This window comes from Furipterus horrens, unplaced genomic scaffold (assembly GCF_987537825.1).
Source record: "Furipterus horrens unplaced genomic scaffold, mFurHor1.1.pri manual_scaffold_17, whole genome shotgun sequence".
In the NCBI taxonomy this organism is placed as follows: Eukaryota; Metazoa; Chordata; class Mammalia; order Chiroptera; family Furipteridae; genus Furipterus; species Furipterus horrens.
Genome location: NW_028327187.1, coordinates 74,753,021 through 74,773,556, shown reverse-complemented (window position 1 = coordinate 74,773,556; position 20,536 = coordinate 74,753,021). Strand labels below are relative to the sequence as shown.

Genomic DNA, 20,536 nt, shown 5'->3' with positions numbered 1-20,536 from the left:
GGGTACCCCTGGATAAGGGAGGCTGCTAGATTTCTTCCCAGGCTTGCTAAGACCTTACTCTGAGGGGGCAGTTGGAAAGCTGTGCCCCCACCCCCAGACCTAGGACAAGACAGGTGCAGGCTGCAGGGGAAAGGAGACAGAAGAGTCTCTTCCGGCAGCAGGAAGTGGTAACCACCTATGGGGAAACGAGGCTTGTTCCTCCCTATGGTGTGGAGCAGAAGGGGAACCTTAGCTGAACACTGCTCTCCCCCTCACAAAGGGTCTGGAGGGAACAACTGCTGAGGTTCTATTCTCTGGTGCTGACCTTCTTTCCCACCCCACACTGGGAACTTACCATCCAGCTCTCCAGGCTCCTTGCACTTGTCTCTCAGGGCTGTGACTTGGGAAGGGTGGGCCCCATCTGATGTCTTGGGGGTCTGCTGGAAGCTGGTGACTCAGGGGAGGCCAGGGCCTGAAGCAGCTATGGTGTCCCTGCCCACGGCCTTTTTAGGGTGTTGTCTAGCAGTGGTGGCCAGCCAACCTTCTAGAGGTGGGGGGTGATGGCAGTCAGAGGGTTCCAGCTTGCTAAACACCTTGGGGTTCTCGCACTGGCCCAGGCTGCTTGGCAGGAGAGCTTTGGGCACAAGGCAGCTCGGGTATGGACCAGCAGGAGGGAAAGCAAGGACCCAGCTCGGTGGGACTCCAAAAGAAGGCCCTTGAGGGCAGTGCCAGGCCTGGGTCGCCCCGCCCCCAGGGCCGCAGGGGGTGGGGGTGGGGGCGGAGAAGGGCGGGGCCGGTGCAGGGTGCTGGCGACCGAACCCTAGGTCCAAGCGCCCGGCCCTGTAACGGCTGCCTGGGACAGCGGGACTCGACTGCGGCGCTGCTACCCGGCTGCCATGGCCACGCACGGGAAGCTGCGTCGGGAGCGGGGTCCACAGACCGAGTATGAGACGCAAGTAAAAGGTGAGAGGGCGACGGGCTCTTCCGGTCCTGTTCCCTGCAGACCGCAAGGCCGTGGGGGAGGCCAAAAAGTACCCCCGCCGCAGTCCCAGGTCCCGCTTTCCTCCACCAGAGACTGGGGAAGGGGTGATGAAGGAGGGAGCGTGAGCCCTCTGCCCGCTCCTCTGCACCCCTTGGCCTCAACCGCCCTGCTGTTCTCCCTTCCTTTACCCCTTCCTTACCCACTTCCCTCCTTTATCCCTCCATCATTCCCTTCCTTTGGTCTCATTGCCCTAATTGGTTCTCCCTGCATCTCACCCAAGGAGCCTGAGGAAAGAAGGGGGCCTCTGGGTGCACCAAGGTGACCCCCCCCTCCAGAAAGTGGCATTCTAGCCAGAATGAAATCGAACACCTTGACTTTGCTGAGGGGGGCCAGGTAAGGGAGTCCTGGTACCTAGATGGATGTATTAGTGATGGCTTTGTCCTTAAACCATTTCAGTCCCTGTAGCCCAGTCTGTTTGCCCTCCCTTGGGCACTGAAGTGGCTCAGAGCTGAGGGCCGCTGTCTCTGGGTCAAGCTGGCACAGTGAATCTTGGCCTGAGAGATTCAACAAGGCCAGCTTCGTAGGCTTCTGAAGAGTAGACCTCTTTGGGTGCTAATAAACACTGTGAAAATCACATGCAAATCAACTTTGCAAATTCTTAGTCGACAACTTCTGTGGTTTTATTTGGGAGTTTAATTTAGGGTGTGGTACCTCTTACAAAGGAAAGAAGATAGCATCCAAGCACCAGCAGTTTGGGGCCATAAAGTTTCCCAGTGTCTTTAGATGTGTGAGCTCCATGTGTCATTCTCAATTGCTCTGTTTACCAATGGAAGAAACTGATGCTCAGAGGAGCAGTGACTTGCTCATAGTCACACAGCACTACAGCTCCTAGGAGGTAGAATGAAATGACCTTTGAAGTTCATTCCAACCCAGAGATGCAGGTTCCAACATAATTAGCAATACAAGCAATTTACACCAAAGTATGCCTGAGTCCTCCCTACCTGAGAGAAGCAGCCTACCACCCAGAGACAGCTTGAGGCAATGGTGCTGGGTGAGCCAGCTCTCCAAGCCTCACCTTCATCATTTCTCAGAGGAAGATAATGATTCGACTCCTGCTTCCCCAAAATGTCATGAGGCTGAAGGACTTTGGAAACTCCTCAGTCAGCAAGTATGGATCAGTTAATTCACACTGAAAAATTGGGTTTGAGTAAGGCTGTCTTTAAGGTGTTGCTTACCTGCTGTGGCCCTCCAAATGATTTCGGCTTCTGTTCCCAGTCCCAACCCCTACCACTGCCAAAAGAAACTTCCTACCATGCTAGAAAACAGGATCACTGTCTTGACACCCTGAATTGTGAAAGGTCAGCATAGTCGTGGTTGGGAGGCCATCTTCTCTTCTGCTTTGCTTGTCAGCAGAAGTGAGACCTAGGCCTTGCTCACAGGAAGTGCTTGGTGGGGCCGAGCATAGTGGATTCCATCCTTCCCTATGACAGATGTTTTGTATGCATCTCTTTTGCCCCAGGCCCTGGTAATACGGTGCTGAGCAAAAGAGAACCAGTCCCTGTCCTCCTAGAGCTCAGACACATCTAGTAAACAAGAAATCACACAATTTCAATTATGATGCTAACCACTATAAAGGGAAAGCCTGGTTGTCGAGAAAGGGGGTGGGGCCCTGGCTGGTGTGGCTCAGTGGATTGACTGCCGGCCTAAAAACCAAAGGGTTGCCTGTTCAATTCCCAGTCAGGGCACATGCCTGTGTTGTAGGCCAGGTCCCCAACTGGGGGCATGAGGCAACCACAATTCATGTATCTCCTTTTCTTTCTCCTTCCCTTCCACTCTTTCTAAAAATAAATAAATAAATAAATAATATTTTTTAAAAGTTCTAGTTTGGGAGAGGTCAGGGAAGCGTTCTCTGATGCATGTGTCTGAACTGAGATCTGAGAGGTGGACAGAGACACAACCTAGAGGCTGGGGCTTGGCACCAGTTCTTTGTGCTCAGATAGCACTAATTCACAAGTCTCCCACTTGACACCAGCCAGTGCATATCTGGATCCTGAATGAGGCATGGCTGCCCTGAAGAAGAATCGAAACAGTTTGGCAGGCTGGTCCATTCAGCACTGTTCAGTTGCCCCCAGGGAGCTGTTGCCCTGATTGCAAGTGATGTAGAACCCACTCCACCTGGCCCATGGAGCTGAGTAGTCAGCCACTGGAACCTGGCCTCAGATAATATAAGGGCACTGCTTGGCTCTGCCCTGGTCTGTATTGGTTTCACTGTCAGGAAGCACCCCCTTTCCATTACATAGGCTTCCATTTACGTAGCTTGACCCCTTGGTGGAAAAAGAGCACCTGTTCAGTAGTTCTAGTGAAACGGTGAGGATTGTGGTCCCATCACTGAGCCAATGGTGGATAGGGATGGAGGGACCAGGGGCTGGTTATGCATACAGCAACATTTGGGGCAGCTGGAGTCAGGGAGAGGGACCCAGGGGCTGAGAATAGGAAGAGGGTGTTCTCCAAAGGGAGATCAGAGTTAGAGATGGGGATGCCCAGTAGACAAAACCCACTGAGGCTGTTCCACACTCCACAACCTCTGGGAACTCACTGCCAGCACAGAAATCCAAATGGTACTGGTACTGAGCTGCTCACAGTGGAGTTCTCCCAAACAGCCACCCCAGGTCCTGCAACTTTACGCATCCTCCCAGGCTGGCTCCCTGGTCTGAGCCCTTGCTGTCTTTGCTTGGACTGGTGCAGTAGCTGCCAACTGGGCTGGGCACTTCCCCCTATCACCTGACCTCCTCCTGGTCTCCCCATGGCAACCCAGGAAAGCTGTGGCTGCCCTCTCCCTTGGCTTCAGACAGGAGTCACCTGGACCAGGATCCCTGTACATTTTGCGTCCATTGGCCTCTCAGCTCCATGAGGGCAGGCACTTGGTCAACCCTCTTCGCCACTGTATCTCTGTGTCTAGAACACTGGTTCTCAACCTTCCTAATGCCGCGACCCTTTAATACAGTTCCTTATGTTGTGGTGACCCCCAACCATAAAATTATTTTCATTGCTACTTCATAACTGTAATTTTGCTAATATGAATCGTAATGTAAATATCTGATATGCAGGATGTATTTTCATTGTTACAAATTGAACATAATTAAAGCATAGTGATTAATCACAAAAACAATATGTAATTATATATGTGCTTTCTGATGGTCTTAGGTGACCCCTGTGAAAGGGTCGTTCGACTCCCAAAGGAGTCGCGACACACAGGTTGAGAACCGCTGGTCTAGAATGTAATCAACATTTGGCTGAATAAAGAAATCAGTTAGCCCCGGCTGGTGTGACTCAGTGGACTGGGCGCCGGCCTGTGAACCAAAGGATTGATGGTTCAATCCCCAGTCAGGGCACATGCCTGGGCTGCGGGCCAGGTCCCTAGTTGGAGGTGTACAAGAGGCAACCACACATTCATGTTTCCCTCTCTTTCTCCCTCCCTTCCCTTCTCTCTAAAAATAAATAACTAAATAACCTTTAAAAAAAGGAAATCAATTAATGTCCCTCTCTAGTCACAGGGACAGAGATTAGTGAGTGACCTGCTTGCTAGAGCCAAGACAATGACTTGTTTTATTTATTTATTTATTTATTTATTTGGAGAGAGGAAGGGAAAGAGAGAGACAGAGAGAAATACACCGATAAGTTGTTCCATTTATTCATGCATTCACTGGTTGATTCATGTATGTGCTCCGACTGGGGATTGAACCCGCAACCTTGGTGTATCATGCATGGTCAATGATCTAATCAACTGAGTTACCTGGCCAGGGTCCAACAGTGACTTATTTACCCAGGAGCCCCAGTGCTGCCCACCTGGGCATGCAGTGGGTGGTAAAAGCGTTTGCAGAGGTTGCTTAAACTTGTCATTCAGGCGGTTCTTTGCTTTAGGTCTGTGTGGGGAAAGCAGTGTTGCCCAATCAAGCCAATGATAAAGTGTCAAAAGCCAACAGTGTGGGGGCCCTGGGTATGGCTCTGTCTTCTGAGAGGTGGGGCTCAGGGTGCCCCTGGGGAGTGTGATCAGGAGTGTGAACCAGGGATAGAAAACAGGTCCACGGGCCTTCACTATGGGGCTGCCCTTTGTCACAAGTCACTGCAGGTTTGGCAGAGCGCCATAGCTGCCTTGCCCCTGTGCAGCCCTGTGCATTTACAGGGAGGCTGCTCTGCCTGAGGTCCTGGGCACTCAAGGGGCAGGAAGTGGCAGGGGAAGCAATTCAGGGGCTTTCCAGGGAGTTATGGGAAGCTTAAGTGAAAGGAGCCTGGCTGGGGACAAGGCAAGATGGGGCTGGGGCAGCTCTGTGTTCTCACCACCACAACTGGTTCCAACCCTTCTGGATCTGCCATACTCCCTCTCACCGCTAGGCCTTTGCACGGCTCTCCTCTCTCGTTGAAACAACCTTCCCATTCCTCTTCAACCACTTGGGCCTAGCTGGTTCCCTTTAGTCTCAGCCCAGAAGTCCCTTTCCTCAGGACTATCCTGAACTCAGCTGGACAGCTGAACCCATAGCTCCTCCCTGGGGGCCAGTCTCCTTCTTCCTCCTCAGCCCCAGCCCTCACCCTCAGGTTAGACAGGATGGCATGCTGCCCAGGCTTGAGACATGGTTTCTCCACAGAGATGCGCTGGCAGCTGAGTGAGCAATTGCGCTGCCTGGAGCTGCAGGGTGAGTTGCGGCGGGAGCTGCTGCAGGAGCTGGCTGAGTTCATGCGGCGCCGTGCCGAGGTGGAGCTGGAGTACTCCCGTGGCCTGGACAAGCTGGCCGAGCGCTTCTCCAGCCGAGGAGGCCGCCTGGGGGGCAACCGGGAGCACCAAAGCTTCCGGTAGGTCCTCAGTGGCAGGATGGCCGCATCAGGGCCCAAGTCTTGCTCCCAGTCTGAGTGCCCCTCTGCCCCCAGAAAGGAGCCGTCCCTCCTGTCATCCTTGCACTGCTGGGCTGTGTTGCTGCAGCAGACGCGGCAGCAGAGCCGGGAGAGCGCGGCCCTCAGCGAGGTGCTGGCTGGGCCACTGGCCCAGCGGCTGAGTCACATTGCAGAGGATGTGGGGCGCATAGTAAAGAAGGTAAGGCCCTCACGCTGGGTACAGGAGGTGTGGATGGCCTCAGGATCTATCGAGGGCAGTTTGTGGGTACTCAATCCAGAGGCATCAGGGCTGGAAGGGCGAAGGAAGCCAGATGGATGTCAGGCAGTGGGGAGCTGGATAGAGCCTTGAGTGCCAAGCTGAGGTGACCACCCCAGTGTGTGCTGCACTGAGGCAATGATTGGTCACACATCCCATCCTCCCCAGAGTAAGGATCTGGAGCAACAGCTGCAGGAGGAGCTCCTGGAGGTGGTGTCAGAGCTTCAGACGGTGAGGATGGGGCAGGGCCCACCCCAATCAGAGCGACGCTATAACATCACATCTCACTCAAGGAGGGTTGGGTGTCCAAGAGACACCTGAGTTTCAAGGACGGCAAGCATGGCCCTTTCTCCCTGCTCTGGGCACAGGGTTGGTGGGCTAGGTGCTCACGTGGATTGCCTAACTCTCAGGTCAGAGTACCAGATGGGCCAGGAGGGGGAAGGGGAGGGTTGGCTATAGCCTTGGCCTACAACAGGGCTGCCTGGCTTTGGGCCTTCCTTTAGGTCAAGAAGACGTACCAGGTGTACCACACAGAGAGCATGAATGCCGAGGCCAAGCTCCGGGAAGCTGAGCGGCAGGAGGAGAAGCGGGGTGGCCGGAGTGTTGCTGCTGCCACAGCTACCGCCAGCACCGAGGCAGGGCCCCTCCGTAAGACCTCCCTCAAGAAGGGATCGCGGCTGATGGAGAAGGTGGGCTTGAAGGACATTGGTCTGTCTGTAAAGTCTGTAGACCTTTGTCCCTTTGAGTCCCTGGCCCTCACTGGGGACTGTGGGAAGGTGGTGCATGGAGGGGAAAGGCAGGGCTGGGGAGGGGTGAGCCACAGACCTCTGGCAAGTCTGTAAGGGGAGGGCCTGGGCCTGGTTAGCCCTGCTGGCTCTGGAAGGCTCCCCACATTGGAGTGGTACACAGAGAGGTCAGGAGGGTGACTGTCTCCTCTGTGCTCCTAGCTGCCTCCCCACCAGCTGAGCTGGGGTGAGGAGAGCTGTGGTGCTTCCAAGCTTGAGAGTCTTTCCACACACTCTCCTTGCCTCATACAGCACTGTGAGGCTTCAGAGGCAAGAAGATAGGTAGAGTGGGTGATCGGGTGATCCACAGGGGTAAAGAGCATTTGAAGTGGGCCCTGCGGAGAGGATGAAGAGGTTGAGGGTGGCAAGGACTGGGGTTGCCACCCTGAGACAGGAGGGTTTGTGCACAGCAAGGCGAGCTGGGTAAGCACATTGGGACTTCTGGCCGTGCTGTTTGAGGGGCCTGTGGAACTTTGGGTATAGCTGTCCACATGGAGAAGACAGGGGAGAAGGAGTGCGGTGTTTGGCCAACTAGATGACCCTGGTGTACTTGTGTGGTCTTGAGCAGCGTCAGGCCAAGTTCTTGGAGCACAAGCTCAAGTGCACGAAGGCGCGCAATGAGTATCTGCTCAGCCTGGCCAGTGTCAATGCTGCTATCAGCAACTACTACTTGCATGATGTCTTGGACCTCATGGACGTGAGTGCTGGGTGGGCAGGCGGGGGGCCAGTACCCAGTGCACTCGGGCCCACCCAAGCCATGTCCTTGCTTTCTCCTCAGTGCTGTGACACAGGGTTCCACTTGGCCCTGGGGCAGGTGCTCCGGAGCTACACAGCTGCCGAGAGCCGCACCCAAGCCTCCCAAATGCAGGGCCTGGGCAGCCTGGAAGAGGCGGTGGAGGCCCTGGATCCTCCAGGGGACAAGGCCAAGGTGCTGGAGGTGCATGCAGTTGCCTTCTGTCCCCCGCTGCGTTTTGACTACCAGCCCCATGAAGGGGATGAGGTGAGGGTCACTGCCCCTGTCCCTTAATGCCCCCAGAATTAACACCAAGGGCTTTGTGTTGTCTGCCCATCAGGTAAGCCAATGAATTTCACTTTGCGAAGGAGTTGAAACTCCTGAATGCAGCTTATTTCTCAGACCTTCAGTCAGTGGCCTTGAGGCCAATGAGGTCTCCCACTTGCATTTGAAGCAAACAAACTTCTTTAGCTCACTTCAGTTCATCCAGTGAATGAAGACCTGCCACAACAGCAAACATAGCAAAAATATCACAGGGTTGTCACCACGTGGCAGGTGGGCATATAGCTGTCCGTATATTCTTCTTCTAATTGTTCTATATATTTTAGACATTTCATGACACAAACTTGGAGGCAAAGAAACCATACAAGCAGTAAAATGTAACTAGTCATCTTTTTACTTGTCTCTGAGCTGTTTTTTCCTTTATCAGTTTATCTTAATGGGCATTGTACATGGGCTGGGATTACATGGAGCTTTTAGTTATTTTATCTGTATTTTGATCACAGTAAGAGTTTAAAAACTCAGAGGTTACTCAAGGCTTACAATGGCACACAGCTAGTCTCTCTGATTCATCCTTTCTGTTCCTGATTCCTGCTCCCCAGAAACACCCATTTCCCAGTCTTCTGGCTGCTACTTCTGGAGCTTCCCTCTGTGTGTTCAAATCATGCAGCAGACTGCTAGTTGCTTTTCAACTTTCCACAGGCTCTACCAACTTCCTTCCACAGAGCATCAGGGCTCAGCCCCACCAGGGTCTTCCTGTAGCAGCCCTCGTGGTCCTGTCCACCACACCAGGCAGTCAGTGCACGCCCGCTGTCTGTCAGAGCCCTGTTCCAGAGCATATCTGAAAATGTCTGCATTCTTTCCTTGAAATTGATTGGTAGTTTAGCTGGATAAAGGTAGAAAATCAGTTTCCTTTAAATATTATAAGTGAGAAGCCCAATGCCATTTTATTTCTGAACCTTTGTACATGACCTGCAATTTTTCTCCATGAAGCTTTCAAGATAGTCTCTTTCCTGTTTGTTGTGAAGTTTAGGATGCTATGCTTTGGAGACTTTTTCCTTCATGATGCTGGGCAAACAGAGGGCCCTTAGGTTTTGCTTATATTATTTCCCTGATAATTTTCTTCTCTTAATTCCCTACTCTTTCAAGAATTCTTATAATTATGGATGGAGTTAGAGGGTATTATGCCAAGTTAAATAAGTCAGACCAAGAAAGACAAATATGATTTTACTTATATGTGGAATCTAAAGAACAAAGTAAACGAACAAACAAAACAGAAACAGACTCGGAGACACAAAGAACAGACTGATGACTGCCTGAGGGGAGGGGGACTGGGTGAAAAAAGGTGATAGGATTAAGAAGTGCAAACTGGTAGTCACAGAATAGTCACGGGAGTGTAATAATGTACAGCACAGGGAAGGTAATCAATAATATTGTAATAACTATGTATGGTGCCAGATGCATACTTGAATTGTCAGGGGGATCACTTCGTAAATTATATAATTGTCTAATTACTATGCTGTACACCTGAAACTAACAAAATAATATTAAATGTCTACTGTAATTGAACAAAAAATAAAAAAGATTTCTCGTAATTAAATGTTGGACCTCATGGGTTAATTCTCTAATTTTCTTATCTTTCCTGTTTCCTATTTCCCGTCTTTATGTCTTTTAATTTTGCTTTCTTAGAGATTTCTTCAACTACCTCTTCCATCCCCTTGCTGAATTTTCTAAAATTTACTTTTATACTTTTTTTTCTAAGAGTTTTTTTTCCTAAATTCCTGTTATAGCCCTTTGTTATTGTTTCATGAATGCACTATTTTCTCAAATCTTTCTAAAATGTTTATTTTTGTTTTTTCAATGTTTTCTCTGTTCCTTGCATTTTCTCTGTTTTCTTGCAGTATTTTTTTTTAATTGATTTGAGGGAGGGAAGGAGGGAGAGAGAGGGAGACAGAGAGATGGATGGAGAGACAGACAGACAGACACTTGGGTTTGTTGTTGCACTTATTTATGCATTCCTTGGTTGATTCTTCTATGTGCCCTGATGAAGGATTGAACCCTCAACGTTGGCATATCGGGATGACACTATAGCCAACTGAGCTACACAGCCAGGGTCTCTTGCAGTATTTTTAAAAAGCTTGCTTTGATCTATGTCTTCCATTTTAGAGTTTCCCTTAAATGGCTGACTTGGCCATCAGTTTATATTTAAGAGGAGACATGGAGAGGGGAATTAGATATGTGGTGTGTGTGAGCAGAGTTGGTCAACAGTGCCCTTCCCGACAGGGCGGCTGAGCAGGGACTCAGATTATTACTGTGAGTGAGACCCACACCTTGGTGAACCAGGGAGGTGAGTCTCAGGAAAAACTCTAGGACTTGGGCTAGAATCAGGGTGGGGATTGGGCAGAGGCTTGACTCTGGCTTGGATGTTGTCAGGAAGCAAGGGTAATTTTGACTGCGTGTCTTAATAAATCTTATCTAGAAGGCAGGGTGAGGGATGTAGGGAGGCTAAAGCTGTCATTGATGAGAAAGCAGCAGTCACTCATGAGCTGGGACAGGGGGAGGTTTGCTTATTTTTGTGGCTTGGACAACGTTTTCGTTTTTGTCTGTGCTTAGACACGATTACAAGGTGGTCTTGTTTTAGTCTTCAGCCGTCATGGTCACAAAGGGGCCTTGTCTGATGATGATTGTCTCTGACATTCCTTATGTTCAATGGGACAGCAGCAAGACCCAGCTGGGAATGCTCCAGATGGCAGCGGCTGCTCTGCTGTTTCTCATTTGTGGGGAGTTGCATCTCCTTCTTCAGCTGTGACTAGTGTCCCTGAGTCCAGAATTCCTGATTTATCCTTTCCAAAGAGTAAATTTCTAGCTTTCTGATAATTGTGTGAGTTTGAGGGGGTGGGTCTTCTAATGTCAGTGCTCCCTATGGTCTGGATAGACTTTTTTAAAATCAAGATTTATCATTTTTAAGTGTACAGTTTGGTAATGTTTAGCACATTAACTACAGCCACCATCCATATCCAGAACTTTTCATCTGTTTCCGTTAGACACTTAATCCCCCACTCCCCCTCCCCAGCCCCTGGCACCAACCATCCTACTTTCTATCTCTGTGAATTTGACTACTCCAGGGACATCATACAAGTGGAATCAAACACTATTTATCTTTCTGTGACTGCTTTATTTCACTCAGCATAATGCCTTCAGGGTTCATCCATATTGAAATATGTATCAGAATTTTCTTCCTTTTTAAGGCTAAATAATATTCCACTGCATGGAAAGACCATGTTTTATTTATCTATTCCTCCACTGAAGGACACTTGGGTTGCTTTTACCTTTGATTTTTTTAAATTTATTGATTTTAGAGAAAGGGAGAAAAAGGAGGAGAGAGATTTGTTGTTCCACTTACTTATGCATTTATTGGTGGATTCTTGTATGTTCCCTGACCAGGGATTGAACCTGCAACCTTGGCATATTGGGAAGACGCTCTAACCAACTGAGCTACTTGGCCAGGGCTGCTTCCACCTTTTGACCACTATAAATACTGCTGCTATGAACACAAGTATGCAAATATCTCTTCTAGGCCCTGCCTCCGATTCTTTTGGGTAGATACTCCAAAGTGGAATTGCCAGATCATATAACAAGTCTTTGTGTAATTTTTTGAGGAACTGCAGTTATCATTTCTTAGATAGACTTTTAGCTAGTCCCCTGCACCTGGGAGGCACCCATTGCTTCCATCTTCTGAGCTTTTCTGGGTTCAGCGGCCTGCTTTGCTTGGCTACTGTCTGGGCTTCATTGAGTCAGATACAGCAGTCTCCATTTTCTACAAGTCTGTTGAGATCTCTTATGTGCTGCCATCTCCTCCCTTCTTCCCGGTGTCCCCCTTTATGGTGGGACTTGGGGGAGCAGAGAGCAGGGAGTGTTTCACCTGTTATGGATAAGAGAAGTCCTCACTCTCAGTTTTAACTTGATGTCAGAGTTTTCTCGATGTTTACATATTCAAGAGAGGAATTCTTCACTTCCTAAAGCTTTCTCCTCCCACCCCACACTCTGCGCATGGAATCTATTTCTGCCTGATTAGAATGAGCAGGTTTTCTGCCCTCTGCTCTCCCCAGGAGAGGTGTGGCCTAGCCTTCCATCTTCTGTCTCAGGCCTCAGCCTTCCTGATGATTAAAAAAAATAATTAACTAGTCGCTCCCCATCCCTTCCCCCAGCCCCTGGTACCCCTGTCTCTATAGATTTGCTTCTTCTGGACATTTTTATGTAAAAAGATTCATACACTAAATGGCCTTTTGCGTTTGGCTTCTTTCACTCAGCCGAATGTCTTCAAGGGTCACCCACATTGTAGAATGGAGCAGGCAGGACTTCATTCATTTTCATGGCTGAATAATATTCTACTATGTGGATGCACCACATTTGCTTATCCATTCATCAGCTGTTGGACATTTGGGTTGCTGTCACCTTTGGGCTGTTATGAGTGTGCTGCCATGAGTGTTTGTGCACAAGTCTGGGTGTCCATGGTTGTGCTCCTTTCTCTTGGGCCAGTGCCCTTGCCATTCATCAGAACCAGATGTCGGAAACGTCAAGGCCTAGTGGTCCAGTCCATCAAGCAATGGAGATGTGCTCAGTTCCCTCAGACCCTGAGTGGAGACTTTGGTGTCTGCTGCCCAGCCCCACTCCCAACGTTTGAGCCCTCAATTCCTTGGACACTGTCCTTTGCAGGTGGCTGAGATCCAGGTTGAGGTGGAGCTACGGGATGAGATTCTACCCAGAGCCCAGAATATCCAGAGCCGCCTAGATCGACAGACAATAGAGACAGAGGAGGTATGAGTGGCCTGGCCTGGGATGAGGGAAGGTACTTGGAGACACTGAGCCAGGTGACCATGGCTTCTCCTTCCCCTCTCTTCAAAATTAGACTTCTTTGGAACTATTGTAACAATATAATCAATAAAATGTTAAATAAATAAATAAACAAACAAACTAAAAAATTTTTGAAAAAATTAGATTCTTTATCCCTTGTCTGACCTCTACTTTTTCCTGCCCTGAACTTCCTCTCTCCTCCCCAGGTGAACAAGACGCTGAAGGCTACACTGCAGGCCCTGCTGGAGATGGTGGCATTGGAAGACGGGGACATGCTTGACTCCTTCCAGGCCAGTCCCTCCACCGAGTCCCTCAAGTCCACCAATTCAGACCCAGGTGCTCGGCAGGCTGGCCGGAGGCGGGGCCAGCAGCAGGAGACTGAGACCTTCTACATCACGGTGGGGAAGGCTGGGCTGTGGGGCAGGGTGGGGTACAGGGAGGGTCCAGAGCTGAGACTAAAACTCTGGGCTCTTTGGGGGCTTCCTAGAAGCTACAGGAGTATCTGAGTGGACGGAGCATCCTTGCCAAGCTGCAAGCCAAGCATGAGAAACTGCAAGAGGCCATTCAGAGAGGTGGGCCCCAGTCCTGGTCCCCTTGGTCCCTTCTCCACCTTGAGGGCCAGAAGTGGCACCTGCCCTTAGTTCTCCTGCCTTGGAGCCCCACTCAGCCCATGCTCCTCTCTGCCCAGAGAGGAGGTTGACTGGTGGGACGGAAATAATCCAGCAAAGTCCTGGCCTCTATTGTGCCCTTGGCACTGCTACTGCACCTGGTCTTTAGGTCGCACCTTTCTCTCTGTGGTGCATTGAGGATCTCCTGGCCTGAGAGGCACACCAACATTTTCTGTTCCCCAGGTAACAAGGATGAACGGGAGGTGTCTTGGTAAGTCCTTCATGAGGGGTTGGTTGTTTTTTTTTTAAGTACATTTTATTGATCATATTGTTACAGTAGTTCCAATTTCTTTTTTTCCTTTTTCCCCTTTGCTCCCTTCCGCCCAGTACCCGCTTCCCTCCAACAATCCCACCCCCACTTAGTTCATGTCCGTGGGCCATGCATATAAGTTCTTTGGCTTCACCCTTTCCTATATTATTCTTAACTTCCCCCTGTCCATTTTGTACCAACCAATTATGCTTCTTAATCCCATCCCCCTCCCAGCTGATAACCCTCCAAATGATCCCCATACCTATGATTCTGTTCCTATTCTGGTTTGCTTAGTTGGATTTTGTTTTTATTTTTTAGATTCAGTTGTTGATAGTTGTGAGTTTGTTGTCATTTTTGTGTTCATAATTTTGATCTTTTTTTTAAGTAAGTCCCTTGACATTTTATATAATAATGACTTGGTGATGATGAACTCCTTTAGCTTTACCTTGTCTGGGAAGCACTTCATCTGCCCTTCCATTCTAAATGATAGCTTTGCTGGATAGAGGAATCTTGGTTGTGGGTCCTTGCTTTTCCTCACTTTGAATACTTCTTGCCAGTCCCTTCTTGCCTGCCAAGTTTCTTTTGAGAAATCAGCTGAAAGTCTTAGAGGCACCCCTTTGTAGGTAACTCTCTGCTTTTCTCTTGCTGCTTTTAAGATTCTCTCTTTATCTTGAACCTTTGGCATTTTAATTATGATGTGTCTTGGTGTGGTCCTCCTTGGGTCTAGCTTGTTTGGGACTCCCTGTGCTTCCTGGACTTGTATGTCTATTTCCTTCACCAAATTTGGGAAGTTTTCCCTCATTATTTTTTCACATAAGCTTTCAATTTCTTGCTCTTCCTCTTCTCCTTCTGGCACCCCTATGATTCGGATGTTGGCATGTTTAAAGTTGTCCCAGAGGTTCCTATGCCTCTCCTCATGTTTTTCAATTCTTGTTTCCTCATTCCATACAGGTCGACTGTTTTTCTCTTCTTTATGTTCCAAAGCATTGATTTGAACCCCAGTTTCATTCCTGTCACCATTGGTTTTTTGTGACTTTTCCTTCATTTCATTTAGCATAGCCTTCGCTTCTTCTCTTATGCATTTGCTGTACTTAAGCATATCCGTCAAGCCCGTGAGCATCTTTATCACCAGTGTTTTGAACTCTGCATCTGTTAGGTTGGCTATCTCCTCATCCATTAGTTCTCCCACTGGAATCTTGATCTGTTCCCTGTTTTGGGCCATATTTCTCTGTCTCTTCATCTTGATAGGCTCCTGTGTTTCTTTGCCTCTGTGTCTTAAGTAGAGCTGTCGCACCTGTTATGTTGTAAGAGGAGGAGCCTTGGGTATTTGTCAGCACAGGGTGACCCGTTTCACCACGTTGTGGCTCTGTATGTGGGGGAAGGGTCTGAGTGGGAACAATGCCACTTGCTCAGCACTCACCCCATTTCCAGACACTTCTCCCACCTCCATATGGGACTGGCGCCTCTCTAGCTGGTGCTCTGGCTGTCGTTCCCAGAGTGGGTGGGTCTGCGGATGTTCTAGGATCATGAGGGCCCTTTAAACAAGTGGACTCTGCTGAGAGACCGGCAGTTTCTATCTCCGCCCCAACTCCCACTGATTTACACAGTCAGAAGCAATGAGGCTTTATTTTCCCTGGCGCTGAGACTGTGAGTTGTGTGTGTCTGGTCTGGTGCTGGGAGTGCTCCCCAGGTGTTCCTCCTTAGTTTTTAAAATGTGTGACTGCACTTTCCACCGGCCTGCCGCTGCAGTGTCCTCTCTGCCCTGGCTCCGCCCCTCCTACCTGTCTGGATGAGTATTTTTTATTTCTTTGTTTGCAGGACTTCCTTGCAGTTTGATTTTCTGAAACTTCTTGTTGTCTCTAATTTTGAGGTACTAGTTGTATGCCTTCTTAGTTGTGGAAGGAGACGCAGCATGTCTGTCTAGACTTCCATCTTGGCCGGAAGTCCAGTTGGTTTGTTTTGAGGAGCTGGGGTTCTGCAGGGGTCAAGTTGTGATATCTCCACTTCCCTTCTTGGGGCCCGGCTCTGCTGCTCATTCCTCTGTGGCCTCAATTTCCCACCTTGCCCAGTGGGTTCTGGAATAACTCACAAGCTCCAGCGTCCTGTTTTGTTGGGCTGGAGGTGAGGCATCCTATTCTCCATGCCTACAACCCTAAGATCTGGCTTCCTTTCACTGTAGGGCCCAGTACACACAGAGGAAATTTCAGAAGAGCCGCCACTCCCGCCCTAGCTCCCAGTATAACCAGAAACTCTTCGGGGGAGACATGGAGAAGTTTATCCAGGTACTTGCTTAGCCTCATGTTCCAATCAAATGCAGGCTCTCCCCTTGCATTCTCATCTCTCTCCAGTCCTGGGCTAACTCTATAGCCCAAGTGCCTGTGACCCCAGTGTCCATTGCCAGCCACTTTCCTAGGTGGGCTTTAGCCAGGCCTTCACTGATCAAAGGGAATGTCCTTAACTAGTAACAGGCATCTATAGAAAGCCTCAGGCAGCAGGTATTATTTGCCGTGATATGATTATGTATGTAAACATTCAAAAGAGTCAACAGACTATTTAAAATAACAAATTTGAGTCTTGCAATGCTACTTGATTTGAGGTCAACATAGAAAATTGGATGATATTTTCACATGCCAGCAATAAACAGTTAGCAAGTAAAAGGTAAGGCTCTGCCTAAAATGGCACCAAGGGCATTAGACACCTGGGAGTGAATCTTGCAAGCTGCATGCCGGGCCTCATTGCCAACAACCATAATGCATTGTTAAGAGAAAATAAAAGCAAACAAATGACAAGCTGGGACTTCCTGTGTCCAAAGAGAAGTTAACACCCTCTCTGTCCCCAGAGCTCAGGCCAGCCCGTGCCCCTGGTGGTGGAGAGCTGTATCCGTTTCATTAACCTCAACGGTAAGCCTGGCACCCAGTACCCAGCACCTATCTAGAAGGGGTGGGTAGAGCACTCAGTGCCCACTGCCTCTTTGTCCTCCTGCAGGCCTACAGCATGAGGGCATCTTCCGAGTGTCGGGTGCCCAGCCCCGGGTCTCAGAGATCCGCAACGCTTTCGAGAGAGGTGGGGACAGGCAGGGTAGGGTGGCAGTAGGGGGATAGCTAGAATGGGTGTGATCAGCCTTCTTGTACCCTGTATTGTCCTTAGGGGAGGACCCACTGGTTGAAGGCTGTATGGCTCATGACCTGGACTCGGTGGCAGGGGTCCTGAAGCTCTACTTTCGGAGCCTGGATCCCCCACTCTTCCCCTGGGACCTGTTCAGAGAGCTTCTGGCACCTGCTGGTGAGGCGGAAGCCTGAGACCAGCTGGTGGGAGGGGCCGATCCCCAGTGGCTGTGACCTACCACACTCAGGCTTCTTTCCTCTTGGCTTTTTTCCTCTCTGGGGTGGTGGCCTTGGCCACAGAGCTAGAAGCCATGGAAGAGCGGGTGGAGCTCGTGAGCCACCTTCTGACACAGCTGCCAGAACCGGTGCTGGTGGTCCTGCGTTATCTCTTTACCTTCCTCAACCAGTGAGTGCTTCCCAGGAGGCAAGAGTGGCTGATGTGGAGGGTGCAGGGGACACCAGGCAGGGAGTTCCCTGCTTATGACTTGCATGTGCCCCCAGCCTCGCCCAGTATAGTGATGAGAACATGATGGACCCGTACAACTTGGCTGTGTGCTTCGGGCCAACGCTGCTGCCCGTGCCTGCTGGGCAGGACCCCGTGGCCTTGCAGGGCCGGGTGAACCAGCTGGTGCAGACGCTCATCATGCAACCAGCTAGGGTTTTCCCACCTTTGACCATACTGCCAGGCCCTGTCTACGAGAAGTGCATGGCACCACCTTCTGCCAGCTGCCTGGGGTATGCTCTTTGTGCTGCCCGGAGGGAGCGGGCATCCAGGGGAAGGGAGCCCCCTCAACTGCCCATCTTTCTCCCTCTGCTATGGACTTCAGGGACACCCAAGTGGAGGGCCTGGCAGGGGAGAATGAGCCGGACCTGGAAGCTGGGACCCTGGCCCAGGAGTATGGTGAGGGTGTTGGGAAGGAGTACCCCACTCTGTCCCCACCCTGGGTGCCCACTTCAGCCCTGGCACTGAGATGCCCTTTTCTCCCCAGTCTTGGAGGGGGTCGTGGAGGCCGTGGCCTGCTTTGCCTACACAGGCCGCACAGCCAAGGAGCTGACCTTCCAGCGTGGGGATGTGCTGCAGCTGCATGAGCGGGCCTCAAGCGACTGGTGGTGGGGCGAGTGTGCTGGCACCCGGGGACTCATTCCCCACAAGTATATCACGTTGCCTGGGGGGTAAGTGAGTGCTGCATGCTTCTGGAGGGCTCTCCACAGCTTCCCTTCGACCAGGTCTTGGCCCTTTCTCTATCCCAAGTCCCAGAGTCTGTAGGCTTTCTGTGTGCCTTTCTGACTGCTACTGGCCAGCACTGAGGCACAAAGCCCACTGCCCTGCCCCCAGCACCCTAAACAGGCCATCTTTCTGACCGCAGAGCAGAGAAGCACTTGGTGGGCCATGGACTACAGGCTGCAGGGGAGCCGCTGAGCAGTCCAGAGGGCCTCCTGGCCATGGAGCTTGTCAATCGGTGAGCAAGGGGAATCTGGTCCCTCGGGAAGACACCTTCTAGTGGCCTCACTTGCCTACCCCCACCTGAGCACTGCTCTGGAAGACAAGCCTGTCCCAGATAGCAGGCAATGAGCCAGGCTAGAGGAGGCTGGGGTCAGGTTTGGGGCACATGGAGAGGGCCCCAATTAGGGGAGAGTTATCTAGGTGAGGAACATTAACAGAAAATAGAATGGACCCTCTGGGCCAGCCTCATGGTCTTTTCCCTTGGACACACTATGAGTTGGGAGGAGTCACTGCCAGGTTAATACAGGGACTTCTTAGAGCACCTGCCAGGCTCACTGTCTGTGCCCTGCAGGCCAGAGCCATGCACCTCACCTGGGGGTCCTTCTGGGCACAGACGGCACTGCTTGGTCCCAACCTCCCCAGAGCGACATGTGGAAGTGGATAAGGTGAGATCGGGGACTGGCTGAGTGACAGGTGGGGAGCATGTCTTTTGAGAGGTCTCTGCCTTCCCATATGACCCAAATTCTTCCCTCCTGATGTTTGAGTCTGCCCTTCCTGGCCTCAGACAGGCTGCCCGAGGCCAACCCAAAAAGGGACAGGCCAGGAAGGATGTAAGTTTAAGGGGAAGGACAGGCCAAGAGGAAGAGGACAGGAGGGGCATGGAGGTTCATGTATTTGGGCTTCATGGTTGGTTGTGTGGGAAATGACGAGTGGTATGGGTGATGGCCTATCAGACAGGCTTCAAGGCTGGAATCTGGAGCCAGGCTAGGTCACAGGTGGTGACATGGCAGGAGCTTGGTGGGCCAGGGAGGATGGAAGGGACAGATGGAAAAGAGACTGGAGAAGGTGGCTGGCTGGGGAGCTGGGCAGAACAATGGCTGTCTCTGGAGGAGAGAGTGGGTGCTGTGCACAGCCCTGGCAAGGTGTGCAGCCTGGGGAGACCTGGTTCGCTACTCTGTCTGATGGGCTCATCTCCACCACCTGATAGGTGCTCGCTGCTCTAGCTGAGACAGAGGCCCTAGGGACCATCTGAGTCCAAGGAGAGAGCTGGAGAGCACACTGTGTCCTAGATGTGGCCCAGTGGTCAGGCCTGGGAGCCCAGGGACGGGGGGTGGTGAGTTGGACCACCAGGCGGTAGGACTGGGGCAGCACAGCTGAGAGATTCCAGAGGAGGCAGGCAGCGGGTAGGGCCAGGTGAGGTGCAGGCAGATGCTGACTTTGAAGATCCTGCTTGCTGGTGGCCCCCGAGGTCATGTGGGAGGTCTCAGTCAAGGAGAGAGTGGGCATGAGAAGAAGAGGGGCAATCAAGGTCCAGCCTGAGGTTCCCCCACATCAAGGCTGTGTTGAAGATTGATGTCCCCAAAAGAGGTTGTGATAGCCACACCAAAAGTGGCAGAAGGTAAAATGGGCAAGGAAGAAGGGGCAGGAACTGTGAGCCCACAGAGAGGAAGGGCCTGGTGACAGGTTGGTGGCAGAGGACTTTGTTTTTGGAGTGGGGAGTTCTGGTGGAGGCTTGGGCAGCAGAGGGTAGGAGGGCCTTATTGCTGTGTTAGTTGTCATCACACTTACATGGGGGTAGGGAAAGCAGCTGGGAAGTAGGGGACACTCCAGCAGATGCACCTCTCTTCCAGGCTGTGGCACAGACCATGGACTCGGTGTTTAAGGAGCTCTTGGGAAAAACTGCTGTCCGCCAGGGTCTTGGGCCAGCATCCACCAGCTCTCCCAGCCCTGGGCCCCAAAGCCCGAAACCTCCAGGTTGCACCCTTGTAGGCAAGAACAAAGGCTTCTCCCGAAACCCTGGGGCCCTGGCCTCACCCTCAGCGTCTCATCCCCAGGGCTTGGACTCACCCTTCAAGTCACACTGAGGTGCTGCTGGCTCCTCAGCAGGGATCCACCTTCACCTTAGGGGATCACCAGCAAGGTTCTTCACCCTCCCCTGGTCCTTTGCTTCTCCCTGGCCCGGTCCAGCAAGCACTGAGCACCTGCTCTTAACCCTTTGTAGAGAGAAGGATATGGCTGCCCAAACATGGCTATGCCTGCCCCAGCCCTGGCTTAGGCCCTTTTGGGAGGCAGCCAAAGGAGGAGGCTGGGGGCAGGCCCCTCCCCAGCTTTTCTGTGAGGGCTGTTGGGTAGTGGGTGCCCTTGCTCAGATGAGCATGCCCACCAGTGCCCAGGCCCTTCTCTGCCTCAGTTGAGGATATGAGACTGGTGGGGGTTGGCAGCCGTTCATAAAGACTTGTGCATTGACTCCCTCACATGAGCCAGTTCTCTTGTATTGATGGACTGGGCAGGTGGGTACAGGGCCAACCCCCTGG

The 20,536-nt window shown here is 51.3% G+C and overlaps 1 protein-coding gene across 1 annotated transcript; it reads left to right on the top strand.

The window, feature by feature from the left end:
- Positions 1-764: 764 nt before the first annotated feature.
- On the top strand, positions 765-20,476 carry ARHGAP4 (Rho GTPase activating protein 4). The gene is made up of 22 exons (XM_090264548.1): positions 765-942; positions 5,605-5,809; positions 5,885-6,047; positions 6,273-6,335; positions 6,608-6,793; positions 7,458-7,586; positions 7,668-7,889; positions 12,618-12,719; positions 12,962-13,153; positions 13,243-13,327; positions 13,607-13,634; positions 15,853-15,955; positions 16,513-16,573; positions 16,659-16,736; positions 16,821-16,955; positions 17,078-17,183; positions 17,279-17,512; positions 17,605-17,678; positions 17,767-17,950; positions 18,145-18,237; positions 18,574-18,667; positions 19,853-20,476. Exons 1-22 carry the CDS (start codon positions 876-878, stop codon positions 20,084-20,086), a joined length of 2,838 nt encoding a protein of 945 aa, XP_090120674.1. The 5' UTR covers positions 765-875; the 3' UTR covers positions 20,087-20,476.
- The last annotated feature ends 60 nt before the right edge of the window (positions 20,477-20,536 follow it).